We start from the raw sequence: 14,847 nt of genomic DNA, 5'->3' as shown, positions 1-14,847 counted from the left end.
CACCTCGGTGTCCCACCGGCAGCAGGCTGACCTCACCCCGGCCTGCAGCTACCGCGGGGCAAGGGCAGCACCGGGCTGCAAACGGGATCTAGGGCTTAAAATCCCGGCTGCGACGCTGCAGAAGAGCTTCTTCGTTCCCACTGAAAACCACCTTATGTATCCCTTCGGATCTTCTGTCTCTCCGGCTTTCTCGTTACCGCGTGAAGGCACCCTTGTTATTACCGCTGCAGACGTCCCCCGCGCCCGGTACCCGCTGTACCGGTGGCCAGCGCTTAAAAACCACTTGCTGCGGGATTTACTCTTTTTCTATGGGAACGACTAACTCCATCCTCCTTAGGCGAGGCAGCCGTGGGTACCCCGGGGCGGGGAGAGGAGCCTCCAGGCACCGGGAGCTGCAAGCCCGGAGGCGTCAATCACCGGGGTCAATCACCGGAGCTGTCACCGCGGCTTCGGCAAAATACTCCTCAAACGAGAAAAACGGGGCCCGTTTCCGAAACTGCTTTTGAGTATGTGAGAAAGACCCTTCAGCTTCCAGCCAAGCGCCGGGAACCCAGCGCACCCCGGTCCGGTGGGGCCGTGAGCAGGGGGACGGGCAGGCCTGCCTGGGAGTCCCTGCAGGAAACGAGACAACGAGCGGGAGACACAAAACCAAGATGAACCCTCGGCGTAGCACCCCGGCTTAGCTCTCCCATGCACCGGGCCCAGCCGCCGCGGGCTCCCCACCGTACCCAGCCCGGCTGCGGGGCACCCCCCAGTCCCGGGGGTCCCCTTCGGGCGGGGAACACGCGATCGAGCCGGCAAATTTACAAAGGAGGCTTAAAACGTTTTATTATTTCTTTCTTTCTTTAAAAATATGTACAGATCTGAAATAACGCCTTTTGTCTCTTTATTATTTTTTCTCTTTTTCAAGTGGCAGGATAGCGGGAGGGAAGGGAGGGGATGCCCCCTGTGCCCCGAGCTCTCCGTTTGCCTGTCCCTCCCATCAGTTCTGTTCCTCTGTCCTCGCCGCAGAGATGGGCCGAGAGTCTGCTCGGAGACTACCCGGCGACCCCGCTCCCGGTACCGGCCCCGGTACCTGCCCCGACGGGACGGCCGAGGGGAAGAGAAGCGCGGCGCGGGGGCGCTCAATAGTCGATCTTGTTGTAGAGATTGTAGAGCGGTAAGGCCGAGAGGTTGCTGCCGGGGTAGTAGAGAGGGGCGGGGAAGGCGATGGAACGGGGCACCGGCACTCGGAGGAGGGAATTGTCTCTGAACACCAGCGGCATCCCCACCAGAGTCTGTGCCGAGGCGTGGGCCATGTTGGCCGCCTCCAGCTCGGCCGAGAGCTGCCGTTTCCACTTGTTTCTGCGGTTCTGGAACCAGGTCTTCACCTGGGTCTCGGTGAGCTGCAGACTGGAGGCCAGGCAGGCCCGCTCCGAGCTGCTCAGGTAGCGCTTCATGTCGAAGGTGGACTCCAGCTGATAGACCTGGCTGCGGCTGAACACCGTGCGCGTCTTCTTCTTGGCGGCTCCGGCCTGCCGGTCCCCGCCGTCGCGTTGCCGGTCCCCGCAGGAGGGCGAGGAGGGTCCCAGCGTCTTCTCCTTCTCCTCCTTACAGTCCTGCTGCTGGGGGGGCGGGAGGAAGGATCCCCGCTCCCCGCTGCCCGCCGCACCGCTCCCCTTGGAGCTGCCTGTAACAGAGCGACAGCGCGGGGGTCGTACGGCGGCCGGGACCGGCACCCCACGAGGGCCGAGCCCGCACCCCTACCGCCGCGTCGGCTGAGAGAAGCACCGAGGAGAAAACCGCGGCAGGTACCCGCCGCCTGGCTGCCCCTGGAATCCCTAACCGGGGGAAGCCATCCCCGCCCGGGTTATCCCTGTCCTCCAGGGATGGAAGGAAGGATGGAGGGATGGAGGGAGGGATGTACAGGTGGCTGTGCATGCCTCACTGAAGGCACCCGAGCACCAGGCTAGGGCTGCTTTCCTATCCGCCACGAGCCGGCAGATTTTACTTCACAGCATGGCACGGCACAGACTGTTCGGTCAGAATTAATCCTAAAAAAATTAAACACCTTTCGTCCCCTGGCCCGGCGATAAATAAAGGCGTGGGATCTAAGAAAATGAGCGTTATCCATCCTATCGCGCCCCTTCGGGGGAAGCAGCCCCAGGAGGGGTTGGGAGGACAACAAAAAGCCACTCGGTTTTTGACGGAATTCCTTCCTCTTCCCCCTTCAGCCACGGACGGCGCAAATTCGCTCTGCCCCGCAAACAGGGAGGGTGAGAAATGCCCCTGCACACAACCTCCTCGGCAGGGGCTGGGGCCGAGCCCTTCGCGGCCTTTCCCGGCGGGCCCCGTCCGCCCCGTCCCATCCCGGTACTCACCGATACAGGTGAAGCTGAGAGGCTGGTGTTTGTGGCACGTCTCGGCGGGGCCCTGTGCCTCGGGGCAAAAGCAGCCGCGGTGTTTCCAGCTCTCCTCCGGCTCCTCGTCCTCCGAGGAGAGGGAAAGAGTTCGACTGCGGGGGGGCCAGGCGGCCGCCCTGCTACCGGCTTCCCGGGGCGGGTCGGAGCTGCCGCTGCCCAGGATTGACTGGATGGTGAAACTGGAGATGGGAGCAGCCGCCGGACAGCATTTGCTGGGGTCTTCTTTGCTGCTCATCCTGGGTTCATAAGAAAGCAGAGGAGGGAAGCTCACGCTTTAGAGGCGCTTGGGGGGCCGGGGTGTGCGGGAGGAGGGGGGACTGGGGGAGCCGGCAACTGGCCGGGGGGTTTGTTTTGGTGGTGGTGGGGTGCTTTCGGCGTGCCTCTGCCGGCTCTCCCCACGCCTGCCCAGGCGGACTGCATGCTCCTTCCCCCGCGTCCCTATTGATCTGCGGACGGCGGGCGGCGGGGCTTCATTTGCATGGAGGTGGCCTCCGCCGCGCCAATCACGGCGGCGGCGGTCACGGAAAGTTTGGAAACCCGCAGGGTCCGGGGAGGAGAGGTGGGGTATACGGAGACGGGGGGGGTGGGGGGGTGGGTAGTAAGCACTGGGAACGGAGGGAACCCCCGCGGGGTCCTCACCGCGGCCCTCGGGGCTACTCCGACTCCACACCCCCCCGGAGGAGGAATGCTGAGCTCCCGCCGCGCCTCCACCTGGAGCCGGGGAGAGGGACGTGGGCTGCATGTTTTATGCCAGCCGGGGGAGTGGGTGTTCGGATAAACATCTTGTGTATATCCAGGGATCTCTACCTTTCTTATTCATTAGAAGGGGGAGAAAAAACAACTGTTACAGTGTGGTGGCTGGAGAACCTCCGAGAAATTGGGATTTGCACTGCAGCCCGTAACAAATGTCTCATTAAATGCTTCATGCGTTTCCTTCCCAGGGTCTGCAGGCAGGGAGGGAGGGAGCATCCTTCTGCATTCCCAAATAAACTTTGTCAGGAGTCAGGGGTTCTTCGCCTCGAGAGGAGTAAATCCCGGCGATCGCTGCTCCCCCCACCGCTCCTGCTCTTGGAAGTCCTCTGTGGGCCGCCTGGGACAACAACCCCTGTGTTACACCTGCCCCAAAAGAACGAGGCGGGCAAGGGGGCTGAGGGCTTGGACCCCACCGGGCTCTGAGGGTCACCTCAACCCCGCTTATTCGGGGACCTACAGCTCACTTCTCTCCTGCCTGTCCTGGAGATGCGAGGCGGAGGCCGAGCCCCGACGGCTGCCTGCGGCGGTGGGCTGGGGTCTCTCCCAAACGGCATGGGGCTCACTCCTGCTCCCCTCGCCCTCCTTCCTGCTGGGGCCTGGAGCCAGACCCTGCCAGGCACCGGCTGACACCCCCCCACCCCGCCAAATCACACCTGGAAATATCATTGATTAATGAAATTGGGGCGAGTTTTGCGGTTGGTTGGGCCAGTGCCCCCCACCCCTTAGCTCCGGGGGCAACAACACTGAGGGACTGCTGCAGCACCCCGGGTATGGCTGAGGAGGAGGGCTGCAGAGAGGACCGAGTGACAAGTGCTGGAAATCCCGGTGGTTTTGGTGGGATTCCTTTCCAGGTGCAGTACCCTTGGCGGGGGCACAGGCTCCGTTTTTTAACCTCGGATTGCCCATGGGGCTGGCGTCCCTGTCGGCGCAGGTCACCCTGCTCCGGCTGCTGATCGCTCGCCCGGTGCGGTTCGTTTCCCCTCTCCAAAATATACCTCGCTCCCCGCCCCCCCCCAAAAAAAAATTAACTTAAAAAATAGAAACAAATCGGGGAAAGCAAAGAACGAGATGGAAATATACAAATCAATAGAGAAAAATGTCAAGACGTTTTAAAATGACATTTTCATTAACTCCGAGTCACCATATTATGTCTGGTATATTGAATAAAGTACTTATAATATAATTAGGTATAGCGAGATGACGACTGTTACCCAGACCAGCGGCATAATCTTTAACTACTTAACTACTTGATAGACTCATTAATGGACTAATTGATTAGGAAAAGTGTTCCAGCTCCTCCTCTCCCTGTGAGGGGCAGGTGCTGTCCTGTTTTACCACATTAACCTTTTCAGTGCTTTTCAACAGGGTCGCGACACATTACAAATGGTCAGCTTTAATCATGATGTCAGCTCATTAACCCGGAAAGACCCCGCACTGAAATACAATTTAAGAAATCGTCCTTCATCCCGCTCTGCCGCCTCGGCTGGACCCGCACCTAGAACCCAGCATCCCTCCCGCGGGCGGCAAGCGGGGAAAGGGGGCTCTGGGCAAGAGCCGTCGAGGTGACCAGCCCTGGAGCCCTTGGGGGCCGGCAGCCCGTTCCCTCACGGAAATGGGACCGGAGCAGGCAGGGAGAGCGACTAAGGAGCAATCCCGCTCCCCCGGCAGTCCCTCGACGTGACATTGCAGTGGCACCGCTGGCCTCCAGCTGCCTCTCACGCCAGAGCTTCTTTCCTTCGAAGCCCACCAGCAGATCGGTGTGTCCCCGATGCTGTCCTGCCTTCCCCACGGAGGGCGGTCGTACCCGCGGGAGGCACCCGGGTGGGATGCTGGATGGAGAGATGAAAGCTGGCCGAGGCGGAATTAACAAGCACTGCCCGGGCACAGTCCGAAAGCCACCAAATTTCCCTGAAACGAGTATTTGAGGAGAAACTCGGGAAACAGCCGCTCCGCTCGCCAGGAAGGGCAGCCTCTCCGGCATTCTCGCCGAGGGGAGGACCGGCGAGCCGGGCCGGCCCCGGCTCCGCTCCTCGCGGTGGGTGAAGCAGCCCAGCCACGCTCTCATTAGCATCTGATCAAATATTCATCAGCCAGGGGTTGGCGGCCACGTTAAAGCTTTGGCGTGGGGGTAACCCGCGGCCGGAGGCTCCCCGCCGGCCCCCACGCCCCCGTGGCCCGTCCCGTCAGGGCACAGATGATCAAACGCCGCGGCAAAGATAAACTTTGAAAGACAGAGCGAACGCTTAAAGTTTAGATCTCCAGATTATTACAATGCTCGATATTAAAGTGGCCCTGAGCAAGCTTTCAAAGGGAGCCTAATAAAAATTGATCTCCGCTGCTTCTGCAGCACTCGGAAAATAGGCTTGTTGAGCGGCCGTAATATCGGGAGAAGGTTCCCTCTGAAATGACAGATGAAGTCATAAACAAGTTTGATCTTGGAATCAAGCTTCGATAAATATTAAACACAGTCCCCTTTACACGTGTGGATTATGATATATGACGCGTCCAAACTTTAAAATAAGGAAATACCAGAGAAAATGATCTCAATAAATTTTCTAAGTATAAACGTTGATTATGTTTCGATTTTCATTCAAGAGCCTCTGCTGCTCGTTTTTTGGTGCAAATGACATCTTGCAATAGGCTTTTGGGGAAAAGGGCTCCCTCTTTGAAAAAGAGAGCCCTAGAGGTGTACAATTTATGTAATCTGTGGCTGGAAAATGAATCGTGTAATTTATTGGAAAACAGAAAGTCATGAAGATTGGATCAGCATAGCCTATCCAAGGCCCCCTATCCATCAAGTTCCAATTAACAACCTAACCAGAGAGCTTTAATGTGTTTCCAATCTAGTGGCCTGATAGACTCATCAATTCCTCTGGGAGAAATTAAGAAAATCGACCGCCCCTTGGCGTTGTAGTGTCATTCCTTTCTGCAACTATATGTCAAATTAAAAACACAATTAAAATTTAAACTGTTTCAATCAGAGGGTGCCCTGCAACCTATGTTTCACTTAATAGAACTTTGATGAAAATCTGATGGTTCCACTCCATCATGAAGGCGAATAGAGCTGAGGAGAGCAAGAGATTCTTTATATTTATTTAAAATATCGGAGCTCAGGAGAGCCCAGACCAGGTGACCAAACCTGGGAGAAGTGGAGGTTTTATTCCCGCCGAGCTGCCGTTTCCCACGCCCGCGGGGCTGCTCCGCACGCTGCCCCGGCGACGCCTGTGTCCCCACGGCGGGGGGAGGGGAACGGGACACAAGCGTCCCACGGCCCCTTCTGGAGCGGCAGGGAGTGAGGTGAGGGAGATTTACATCGGAAACATCGCTCTGATGGCGAGGGATTGGCTGATTCGGTCTGTAAAATGTGTACGGGCGGCTCGGAAGAGGCACGAACGGGCTCCGCTCGCAGCCGTTCCCCCACGCCCCGGCCCGGGCCAGCCTGGGGGGATGTGGGATGAGGAGAAAGGCCGTAGGATCTGCCTCCTCGCTTCGACTTGGTATTGATACAAACAGGTATAAACCTCTCCGTTCGGCAGCTCTGCAGGCTGAGCCCGGGTTTGCGGTCCGGGGGAAGCGGCTTCCGCTGCTCCGACAGCCGCGCACGCTGCGGAGAGAGGGGGAGCTTGGCCGAGCAACACACCGCACTGACACCGAGCCCCTTCCTTTCACTTCACTTTAACTTTTGGGTTTGGGTTTTTCCCCCTCCCCCATTTTTGTGGCGGTTCCGACCCCTCAGACTACACTCCGGACTAGGCGCGGGTCCGCGGGGGCAGCTTCCCAACGAGACGGGAGCGGCGGGAGGGTAATTTGGATGTGCGAGAACAGACCAAGGTCATCAACACCGCGGAAAGATCGCAGGAACAATAGATTCATTTGAAACAATATTTTACAGACGTTTGGCGATCAATATGAGCTGAAGCATTATGCTGTACCAATCTGTTAATGCTCTTAATGGTCTTCTCATTCCGTTAGCACACTAGACTAAGTCAATAGAGTAAAGTGATTATTACAGAGGCACTTGCAGCATATTTCGGGGAAAGGAAAAAAATAAAGGGGAAAAAAGGGAAGAAAGAAAGAACCTCACCAAACCACGTATTTCCACCAGCGTTTTAAGACGGGATTATTGCCCCGGAGCTGGGACCGACCCCCTGTGTCCCCACTTCCGCCGCCCGTCCTGCACATCCTAGCAGAATCGAACATTTCCCAACAACCTGTACCACAAAATAAGCCTTCGGATGCAGAAAAAAAAATATAGCAATAACGTAAAAATACTGACCTCCCAGACCGACTCGCCGGCGGCGTGCGGCTGCTGCGGGGGCAAACCCCGCACCCTGGGTCTCTACTTCAGCCCTCCGGGAGGCAAAACTCCTCTGAATCCCCAGATCTGCTGGTTGGGAAGTTTATATCTTCCCCTGCCACTGTTTGCTATACACAGCAAGCCTCTATTTGCTACCAAATAAAAGAAATACATGTGTGTTTCGACCACAAACAGGAGGGCGAGTTCTGTTCAGCCAGGCTCAAAACAGTGGCCGAGAAGAACCGTGTTATCTCCCCAACTGCAAACAAAGGCAGAGATTTGAGTTGCTACAGCTTCGAGGAATGAAGCAACTTTCATCGAATCACATCAACCTCCTCGACAAACAGTTTTGCTCTATTTTTTTTCCCACCTTCGCTCAAAGCGATTGCTTTCACTCCATCCAGCTACTTGATGCGGGCTCTCCAGAAACTTTAGGCAGCGCTAGGGCTGGCGGGGGGCCGCAGGGGGGAGGCGGGTACCTTGGCAGCCTATCCGTACTCCCTTCCCGAGAGCGGCTCGGGAAAGCCAGGGATGCAGTAGAGCCTTTGCTCTGTGGGAATCCCCCTCGAAACGTCGTGCTGCCTCGAGAAGGGAGAGATTAGATTGCCGATTCCCATTTTACTGAGGATTTGAGAGTAGGATGGAGTTTGGGATGACTTTTGCAGGGCTTGAAAAAAAGCCTAGGCGCCAGACTCGGCCGGCTCTGGATGCGGATAGAAAGGAGAACAGCTCTCCGAGAGCTCTTCCCGGCCGCGGAGGGAGGAAAAGCCCAGCCCGAATCGGGCAGCCCCGCTGCGGGGGGGTGGGGGGGTGAGGTGTGCGGGTCAGAGGGCAACGAATTGGGTTCACACACCCCCACTCCACCGCCCAAGTTTATTGCGGGGTTCACAGCTTGTCTGCTGTCGAGTCCGCGCTGTGCCAGGGCAGCAAGAAGCGTGGTCTCTGATTTGCCGGGTTTGAATTATTTTTTAACCTCCCCCCCGCCTCTTCCCCCTTAATTAATTTTAAAAAAAAAAATAAAAGGAGCTCCTACTTGAGGCTCGGCAGACCCCACCAAGATCAAACCTTCCCCTGAACGGGTAAGGCAGCCCAGCGCTCACTCTCCGCACTCGCGTGAGGGCCGCGCTGCGGGGATGGGGCCGCGCAGGGAGCGGGGACCTGCTGGTACCCCCTGCTCCTTTCCCGCCTGGGGAAAGGCTGGGCCGGACCGGAATCATTGTCTGGGCACCGACCACAAATAAAGGAAGGTGTGTTTCTTCCCTCGCCGTTTGATAACATCGTGCTACCGCGCTGTAAAATGGAAAAAAACCCTATTTGCTGTTACAACAATATTTTTAATGAGCCGCAAGCGACTTGTCCCAAAGTTAGTACTGCCAACAGGAAAGGCATCGCTCTGTTTGTAGGCGACACAGCGAGCAGCGTATTTTGACTCCGAAACTCTGTTTATTTTTCATTTACGACCCATTGCCAGGGTTTTTATCCCAAACGAAAAGAAAACGCAGGATTAGCTTTTCGCAACGCTGAGTTTTATTTTTATTTCTTTGGCCCCAAATCCTGCCCCTGGCGCTATAAACACCTCGATTCGGGCCAATCTGCGGGAAGCGGAGAACGATCCTATCTCCAAATTACCCTGCCCGGCTCTGTGAACACGAGTGACAGCTCTGGACGAGGGCAAAGGGCGCAGCCCGGGCCGAGGGAGACATAGCACCCTGGGGTGCCTTCGGACAAACGCCCCGGAGAAGGGGGGAGAAGGAGAAGGAGAAGGGCGGCATCGACCCCCCTGTCGGGAGATGAAACAGCCGGAAGGGGCGGCAAGAAAGTTCAGGGGAAGCCCCTGGGGATGCGCCTCCCTCGCCTTGGGAAGGGACCCCTCCCGCTCTCCACAGAGAGCTAGCCTGGGACCCCCTCATTCGGGGTCACCCAGCCGCGATGCCCTCAGAAAGCTCCACGCTTCCCGCTCCGTCGGTCCGTTCCCCGTTAGAAGAGGGCCCTGGACACTCGGTAATCCCGGCGGCGGCAGCTCCGTGCCCGCGGCCCGCGCCCCGGCTGAGCCCCGGCTGAGCAAGGCGGCAGCGCTCCCACACAACCCTTGGTTTATTCCCCTTTCCCCCCCTCCCCCCTTTTTTTTTCCCATGTTTTTTTCTTTCTCCGAAGCCACACTTGAAAAACTGATAAGGAACGGGTTTTATTGAGGTTTTTTTTCCACCACAACATTAAGATTATAACAATATAGGCTGTTTTAAAAATAGGACCGATCCCTCAAAGAAAGCGAGAGGGTAGAGAGTAGAACCGAAAGGGGGAGGGGGGAAAAAAATCAGTGTCTAAAATAAAATAAAGGAAATAAACCAACCCAAACTCTTGGGAAGACAGCGAACAATTGCCAGACAACAGGTGAGCAGACACTGAAACAGAGAGAGACTAGAGGCGCCCACTCCTCGCTTGATTTCTGCTTATTAAACCCCACAGAAGTGTCGGGCTTCAGAAGAAAACTGTACAGCATATCAAATAAATTAAAATCGCCCGAAAGTTGATTGTCCTTCACTTAAAGCGCCCGGCTCACCCCACCTCCCCGATTTATTTGCACAAGCCGGGCTGATGCTTATTCCCACGCCCTGGGACTCCCCACCCCTCCTTTCTTCTCACTTCCCTTCGCTTTTATGTTATTTCTATTTTATTTTATTATTATTATTATTCCCCCTCCCCGCCCCCCGGTTTTATTTCTCACAACGTGAACGAATGCAATTATACAATGCTAGAAACCCCCTCTTTCCTCACCGGTCAAATCAAAGCAGTGCTTCAAGAATCGTCATACAATATTGCACAGTTCAAAAGTACAATAATTAATAATTATAATAATTATTATTATTACTAACAAAAAAAAAAAAAGCAAATAGGTACAGATATTTTTTTTCTCTCCCCCCCCGCCCAACAACAAACAAACAAACAAAAAAGGAAATAAATTTACAAGGAAAAAAAAAAAAAATGAATAAAAATCAAGCGGCCCAGGAGGGAAAGGGGAAATATAAAGAAGAATGTAAAATATCTGAGTAAATGATAATAAATAAAGGTGTCCCAAAGCGTGCGGGTGTGTGTGACTGCCCGCTCCGAGGCCGTGCTCGCGGCTCCTCAGCGAGCCCCGCGGCAGAAACCGAAAGGTACAAACCACGGCAGAGCCAAGGGGCAGCTCGGAGGCGAGCTCGGCGGAAAGGCACAGCCGCGGCCGGCTGGGCTTCGAGTCGCCACAGCATCAGAAGCCTGAACAATTTGGCGGCAGAAGGAGAGGTCCGAAAGGAACAGAAATTCAGCTTCCCGTTAGCGTTTGGCAAATCTCGAGGAGTGGCCTGGGACCATGATTAGCAGTGGTATTTTTATTTAGCATTATTATCCTTTGCGTTTTCTCTTTCTTTCTTTCTTTTTTTTTTTCCTGGTTTTTTTTTTTTTTTCTTACAAAAATAAAACTAAAGCCACAGAGACCATCGCAGGGTTTGTCCACGTTTACAAAAGGTGTGACAGCTCCAGGGTTCTCACAAGTTCCCGCTCTCGTTTTCTTTATTTCCCTTTCCCTCCCCCCATTTTTATTATTTTGGATTTTTTTTTTTTAATCCTAAATTTCCGTGACTTTCCTCCAAGAGCCACCCGCCGAGGGGTCCCTCCGCACCCCTTCTCTCTCCCCTCCCCACATTTCCCACCCCCCAGCTTCACAGACGCCGGCCGGATGAATCCCACGAGTGATTGGAGTACTTACAAGCGGGCCGGTGACTCGCGCGCCTCTCCGCGCCTCTCCGCGTAGCGGCGGCGGGCGGGCGGGCTCAGACGGGCCGCAGGAGCGGCACAGAGGTGACCACGGGGTGGGAATAATAGACGGGGTGAGGGAAGGTGAGCAGGGGCTGGGTACCGGGGGCTCCGCCGCCCCCCGTCGCCCCCTCCGCGCCCGAGTTCTCGTGGTAGAGGATGGGGACGCGGACGATGCGCTGCGCGGCGGCGTGGCTGAGGTTGGCCGCCTCCAGCTCGGCCGCCAGCTGCCTCTTCCACTTGTTGCGACGATTTTGGAACCAAATCTTCACCTGGGTCTCTGTCAGGTGGAGGGAAGCGGCCAGGCCGGCCCGCTCCGAGCTGCTCAGGTAGCGCTTCATGTCGAAGGTGGACTCCAGCTGGAAGACCTGGCTGCGGCTGAACACCGTGCGCGTCTTCTTCTTGCGGCAGGGTTTCTTCTCCGGGCTCTCCTCCCGCTTCTTCCAGTCCTCCGCGCCTCCTTCCTTCTTCCCCTCCTCCGAGTCGCTCTCCTCCAAGACGATCTCATCGGGGCTCTTGGAGTCCAGGTCCTTCTGCTCCCCCTCCGCCTTCAGCAGCGGCTCCGGGGAGTCCCGGTCGGTGCCCGAAGCGGGGGACGAGTCCCTCAGCAGGGATTTCTCCGCGGCTGGAGGAGAAGGATGAGGGAAGGGAGGGGGAATAAGGGACACAAAGAGACACCTTTACCGCCCAGCCCCCCGCGTCCCGTCGAGGGAAACGGGACGAATCGGCCAAGTCCCGCCGCCAGCCTCCCTCCCGCCGCCGCTCCCCGGTCCCCGCCGCCGCCTGTCAGGGGAGGGAGGGAAGAACGAAGTGTGTGTGTGGGGGGGGAGCAGTACCTTCCGTGCGGGGCAGGTGGGCTCCGGCCGGCGTCAGGGCGTAGGGGTACCACCAGGTCTGGGCTCGCTCTAGGCAGTGGGCGCTCAGGGCGAAGCGCGGCGCCGGGATCTCGAAGCGGGGGAAGGCGAGGTCGCCCACCTGCGAGAGGGCGAAGCCGCCGCCGTCCACCGTCGCCTTGCCCGAAGGGGCGAACAGAGCCCGTGGCTGCTTGGGGGGTGCCTTGGGGGGGCCGCCGTTGAGCAGGTTCTTGATGTAGAAGGACTCCTTAGGGGGAGGCGGAGGGGCGCTGGGCGGCTCCTGCCCGGTCTCCGGCATCGTCCGGTGCCCTCCCGGTTCCTGCTCGCCGCTGGCCCCGCAGCCCGCGCCCAGCGGCGCGCAGGTGGCGGCTCCCGGCGGCACGGGGGAGAGGCGAGGCGGGGCGGCGTGGGAGCGCGGCGGCGGGGCCGACCGGGGCCCCCTCGCATGAGGGGGCGGCAGGGCGGGGGGCCGAGGGGACTCGCGCAGCCCGCGACACCGGGGGGCCGCTGCGGGTAAACGGAGAACCGGGGTCGTCGCTGCCGCCGCCGCCGCTGCTGCTGCGTCAACCTGGCGCCGGATGCTAATGATGAAATCAAAATGTCATCCAAGTTAAACGCGGGGAGCACACGGCGATTGGGCACGCACAATGGCAAATGGGATTAGGCGGGGAAGGCAGCCGGGAGGAGAAGGCTCCGCGCAGCCCCTGCCCGCAGCCGCCGCGGCCCCGGCCTCCCACAACAGCCCCCCCCCGCCCCGTCCCCAAACCCCAACCCCGCCTGCGACGTGCTTGCTGCTGTGGCTGGAGGCTACGAGAGCCCGCCCGTTATTGGCTTTATATAGTCCAATTAGGCAGCAAATGAGGACGGGGCTATTAGCACAAAGGGATCCCGCGGCTCGGCTCGAAGCAGGGCGGCAGCGGCGGGAGGCGAATGGCACGGACCGCGCCGCTCCTGCCACAAAACCTCCCCTCGCCCCACCGCGCCGCCTTCCCACCCCCACCCCCCCCCACGCCTCCAGCTCCCCGCCCCGCACCGCCTGTAACAAAAGCTGCCGGGGGACAGCCGGGCGGGCCGAGCCGCGCTGAGCCGGGCTACCGAGACCCCTCCGCCGCTCTCCGCCAAGCACGGGCCCGGCTCGGCTGTCTCGGGGCGGAAACGACTTTGCAGAAGGCTGCGGCTCGGCGTGCACCGGGGCGGCGGGAGGGCTGTGCCCGGGCGGCGCTGACTCTCGTGCAGTGCCCTCCCCGCCCTAGGCCTGCCCACGGAGCCCCTCTGCCGCCCGGCGTCGGTTCCCCCCCTACTCGGGAGCGGGGGCCACGGGACACGTCGAGCCTACGGCGGAGGTGCTGCGAGGTGAAGGGAATAACGATCCCCCGGCCGCGGCGAGGGCTCCGGGACACGGCCTGGCCAAGGCGCGGGGCTGCGGGGCTTGTGCCCGGGCCAGCCCAACCAGCCACCCACTGCCGCTCCCGGGCCCGGCCCCGCCACCGGCCACACGGCGCCCCCTGCCGGGCCGCGGGAGCGCGCCGTGTCCCGGGACAGGCAGGCTCGGAGCTCCCGGCCGGGCGAAGGCTAACGGAGCGTCCCGGGACATCGCGCCGGGCGGCTCCGGGTTCTGCGGGCCTCGGCGTGACCTCCCGGTACAGCAGCGGTACCGCGTATAGGCCGGGGCACAGCCCCGCTGGCGGCGGCACTTCGGCGGGCAGCGCGGTCCCGTGTGCAGTTGAGTCGGTAATGTACAGCAGCATCAGGAAAAGGGGAAAGAAAGAAGGCATGAAGTAAAGGAAGGAACGAACTAAAGGAAGAAAGTAAGGAAGGAGGAAAGAGAGGAGAAAGCACACCGGGCTCTCCATTCTACCGTGCTTCTAAGCCTTTGAACACATGTGAACACGCACTGCAGACATCTGTCCCGGCAGAGGAGGGCCAGAGCTGGAAGCATGCACATGTGCACAGTCTTAATGCCCATGTCAGATAGAAATAATTTCTCTTGCTATTCCTTGGCAATTGGAATGACAGCATCTTTTATCTGAATCAAACTTCTCTGTGTCTGTGCTTGCAAGACACCCCCAGGAGCCCTGCTTCCCCCCCAGCACTTTGGGGTTTGCCTCTCAGGAACGTTCACAGAGCCCCAAGCATGTAACGCTTTTGGCTGCAAAGAGCATGCTATTTCATGTGCCCTCAGTGTATGTGACCTCTTGCAGAGCGCCATCTCTTAAGGGACTGTTTCTGAACTGTTAGTGTCGTTGTGAGGAGCAGTTCAGACAGACAGGGAGGTGCAGAAATGAAAAATCCACCAAAACACATCCCAGGGATGGGGGCTCAGCAATTTATAGTTATATATTCTTGTTAACAACGGTTTCACTTAGAGGCAGCAGGTAAAGGAATGCTCACGAGGAGTTTTCCACAGGAATGCTATTCCGGTGTGACCACTCCTCAGCTCCGAGGTAGAACATACAGAACAAAAAGGAGAGAGACACAACCCGAGCAGTTTCTGTGCAGGAAACAGCTGACAGTCACCAAACCACAGCCCCTGCCTACCCCACGAGGAGCTCGGTACAGCTCTGTGGACAGCTCTGATAGGAAAAGCTAAGGATGCAAAGTTCTCAGAGAAGACCCCAGTGCCTTTGTCCATCTCAGGGACGACTTTGTTTCAGATCTGAGTCACTGCAATCACTCTGTACTGAAACTCCCACCCCTTCCCATCCACCTCTCACTGCTTTGGTGACAGTGAGGTCCTAATTCCCCCGGA

General features: G+C 58.1%; 2 protein-coding genes across 2 annotated transcripts; both read right to left on the bottom strand.

Annotated features, from left to right (window-relative positions):
* Nucleotides 1-863: 863 nt before the first annotated feature.
* On the bottom strand, nucleotides 864-7,489 carry HMX2 (H6 family homeobox 2). Its single transcript, XM_068139261.1, has 3 exons — nucleotides 7,432-7,489; nucleotides 2,361-2,638; nucleotides 864-1,669 (listed from the first exon to the last, which is right to left on the bottom strand). The coding sequence occupies exons 2-3, from the start codon at nucleotides 2,635-2,637 to the stop codon at nucleotides 1,125-1,127; spliced, it is 822 nt and encodes a 273-aa protein (XP_067995362.1). The 5' UTR covers nucleotide 2,638; nucleotides 7,432-7,489; the 3' UTR covers nucleotides 864-1,124.
* A 2,149-nt stretch (nucleotides 7,490-9,638) lies between these two features.
* On the bottom strand, nucleotides 9,639-12,744 carry HMX3 (H6 family homeobox 3). The gene is made up of 2 exons (XM_068140463.1): nucleotides 12,081-12,744; nucleotides 9,639-11,869 (listed from the first exon to the last, which is right to left on the bottom strand). Exons 1-2 carry the CDS (start codon nucleotides 12,394-12,396, stop codon nucleotides 11,262-11,264), a joined length of 924 nt encoding a protein of 307 aa, XP_067996564.1. The 5' UTR covers nucleotides 12,397-12,744; the 3' UTR covers nucleotides 9,639-11,261.
* Between the last annotated feature and the right edge of the window lie 2,103 nt (nucleotides 12,745-14,847).

Source organism: Melanerpes formicivorus, unplaced genomic scaffold (genome assembly GCF_026170545.1).
Source record: "Melanerpes formicivorus ecotype bairdi unplaced genomic scaffold, bMelFor1.0.p_v2 SCAF_6, whole genome shotgun sequence".
Lineage (NCBI taxonomy): Eukaryota > Metazoa > Chordata > Aves > Piciformes > Picidae > Melanerpes > Melanerpes formicivorus.
This window is presented reverse-complemented; position numbering and strand designations above follow the sequence as displayed.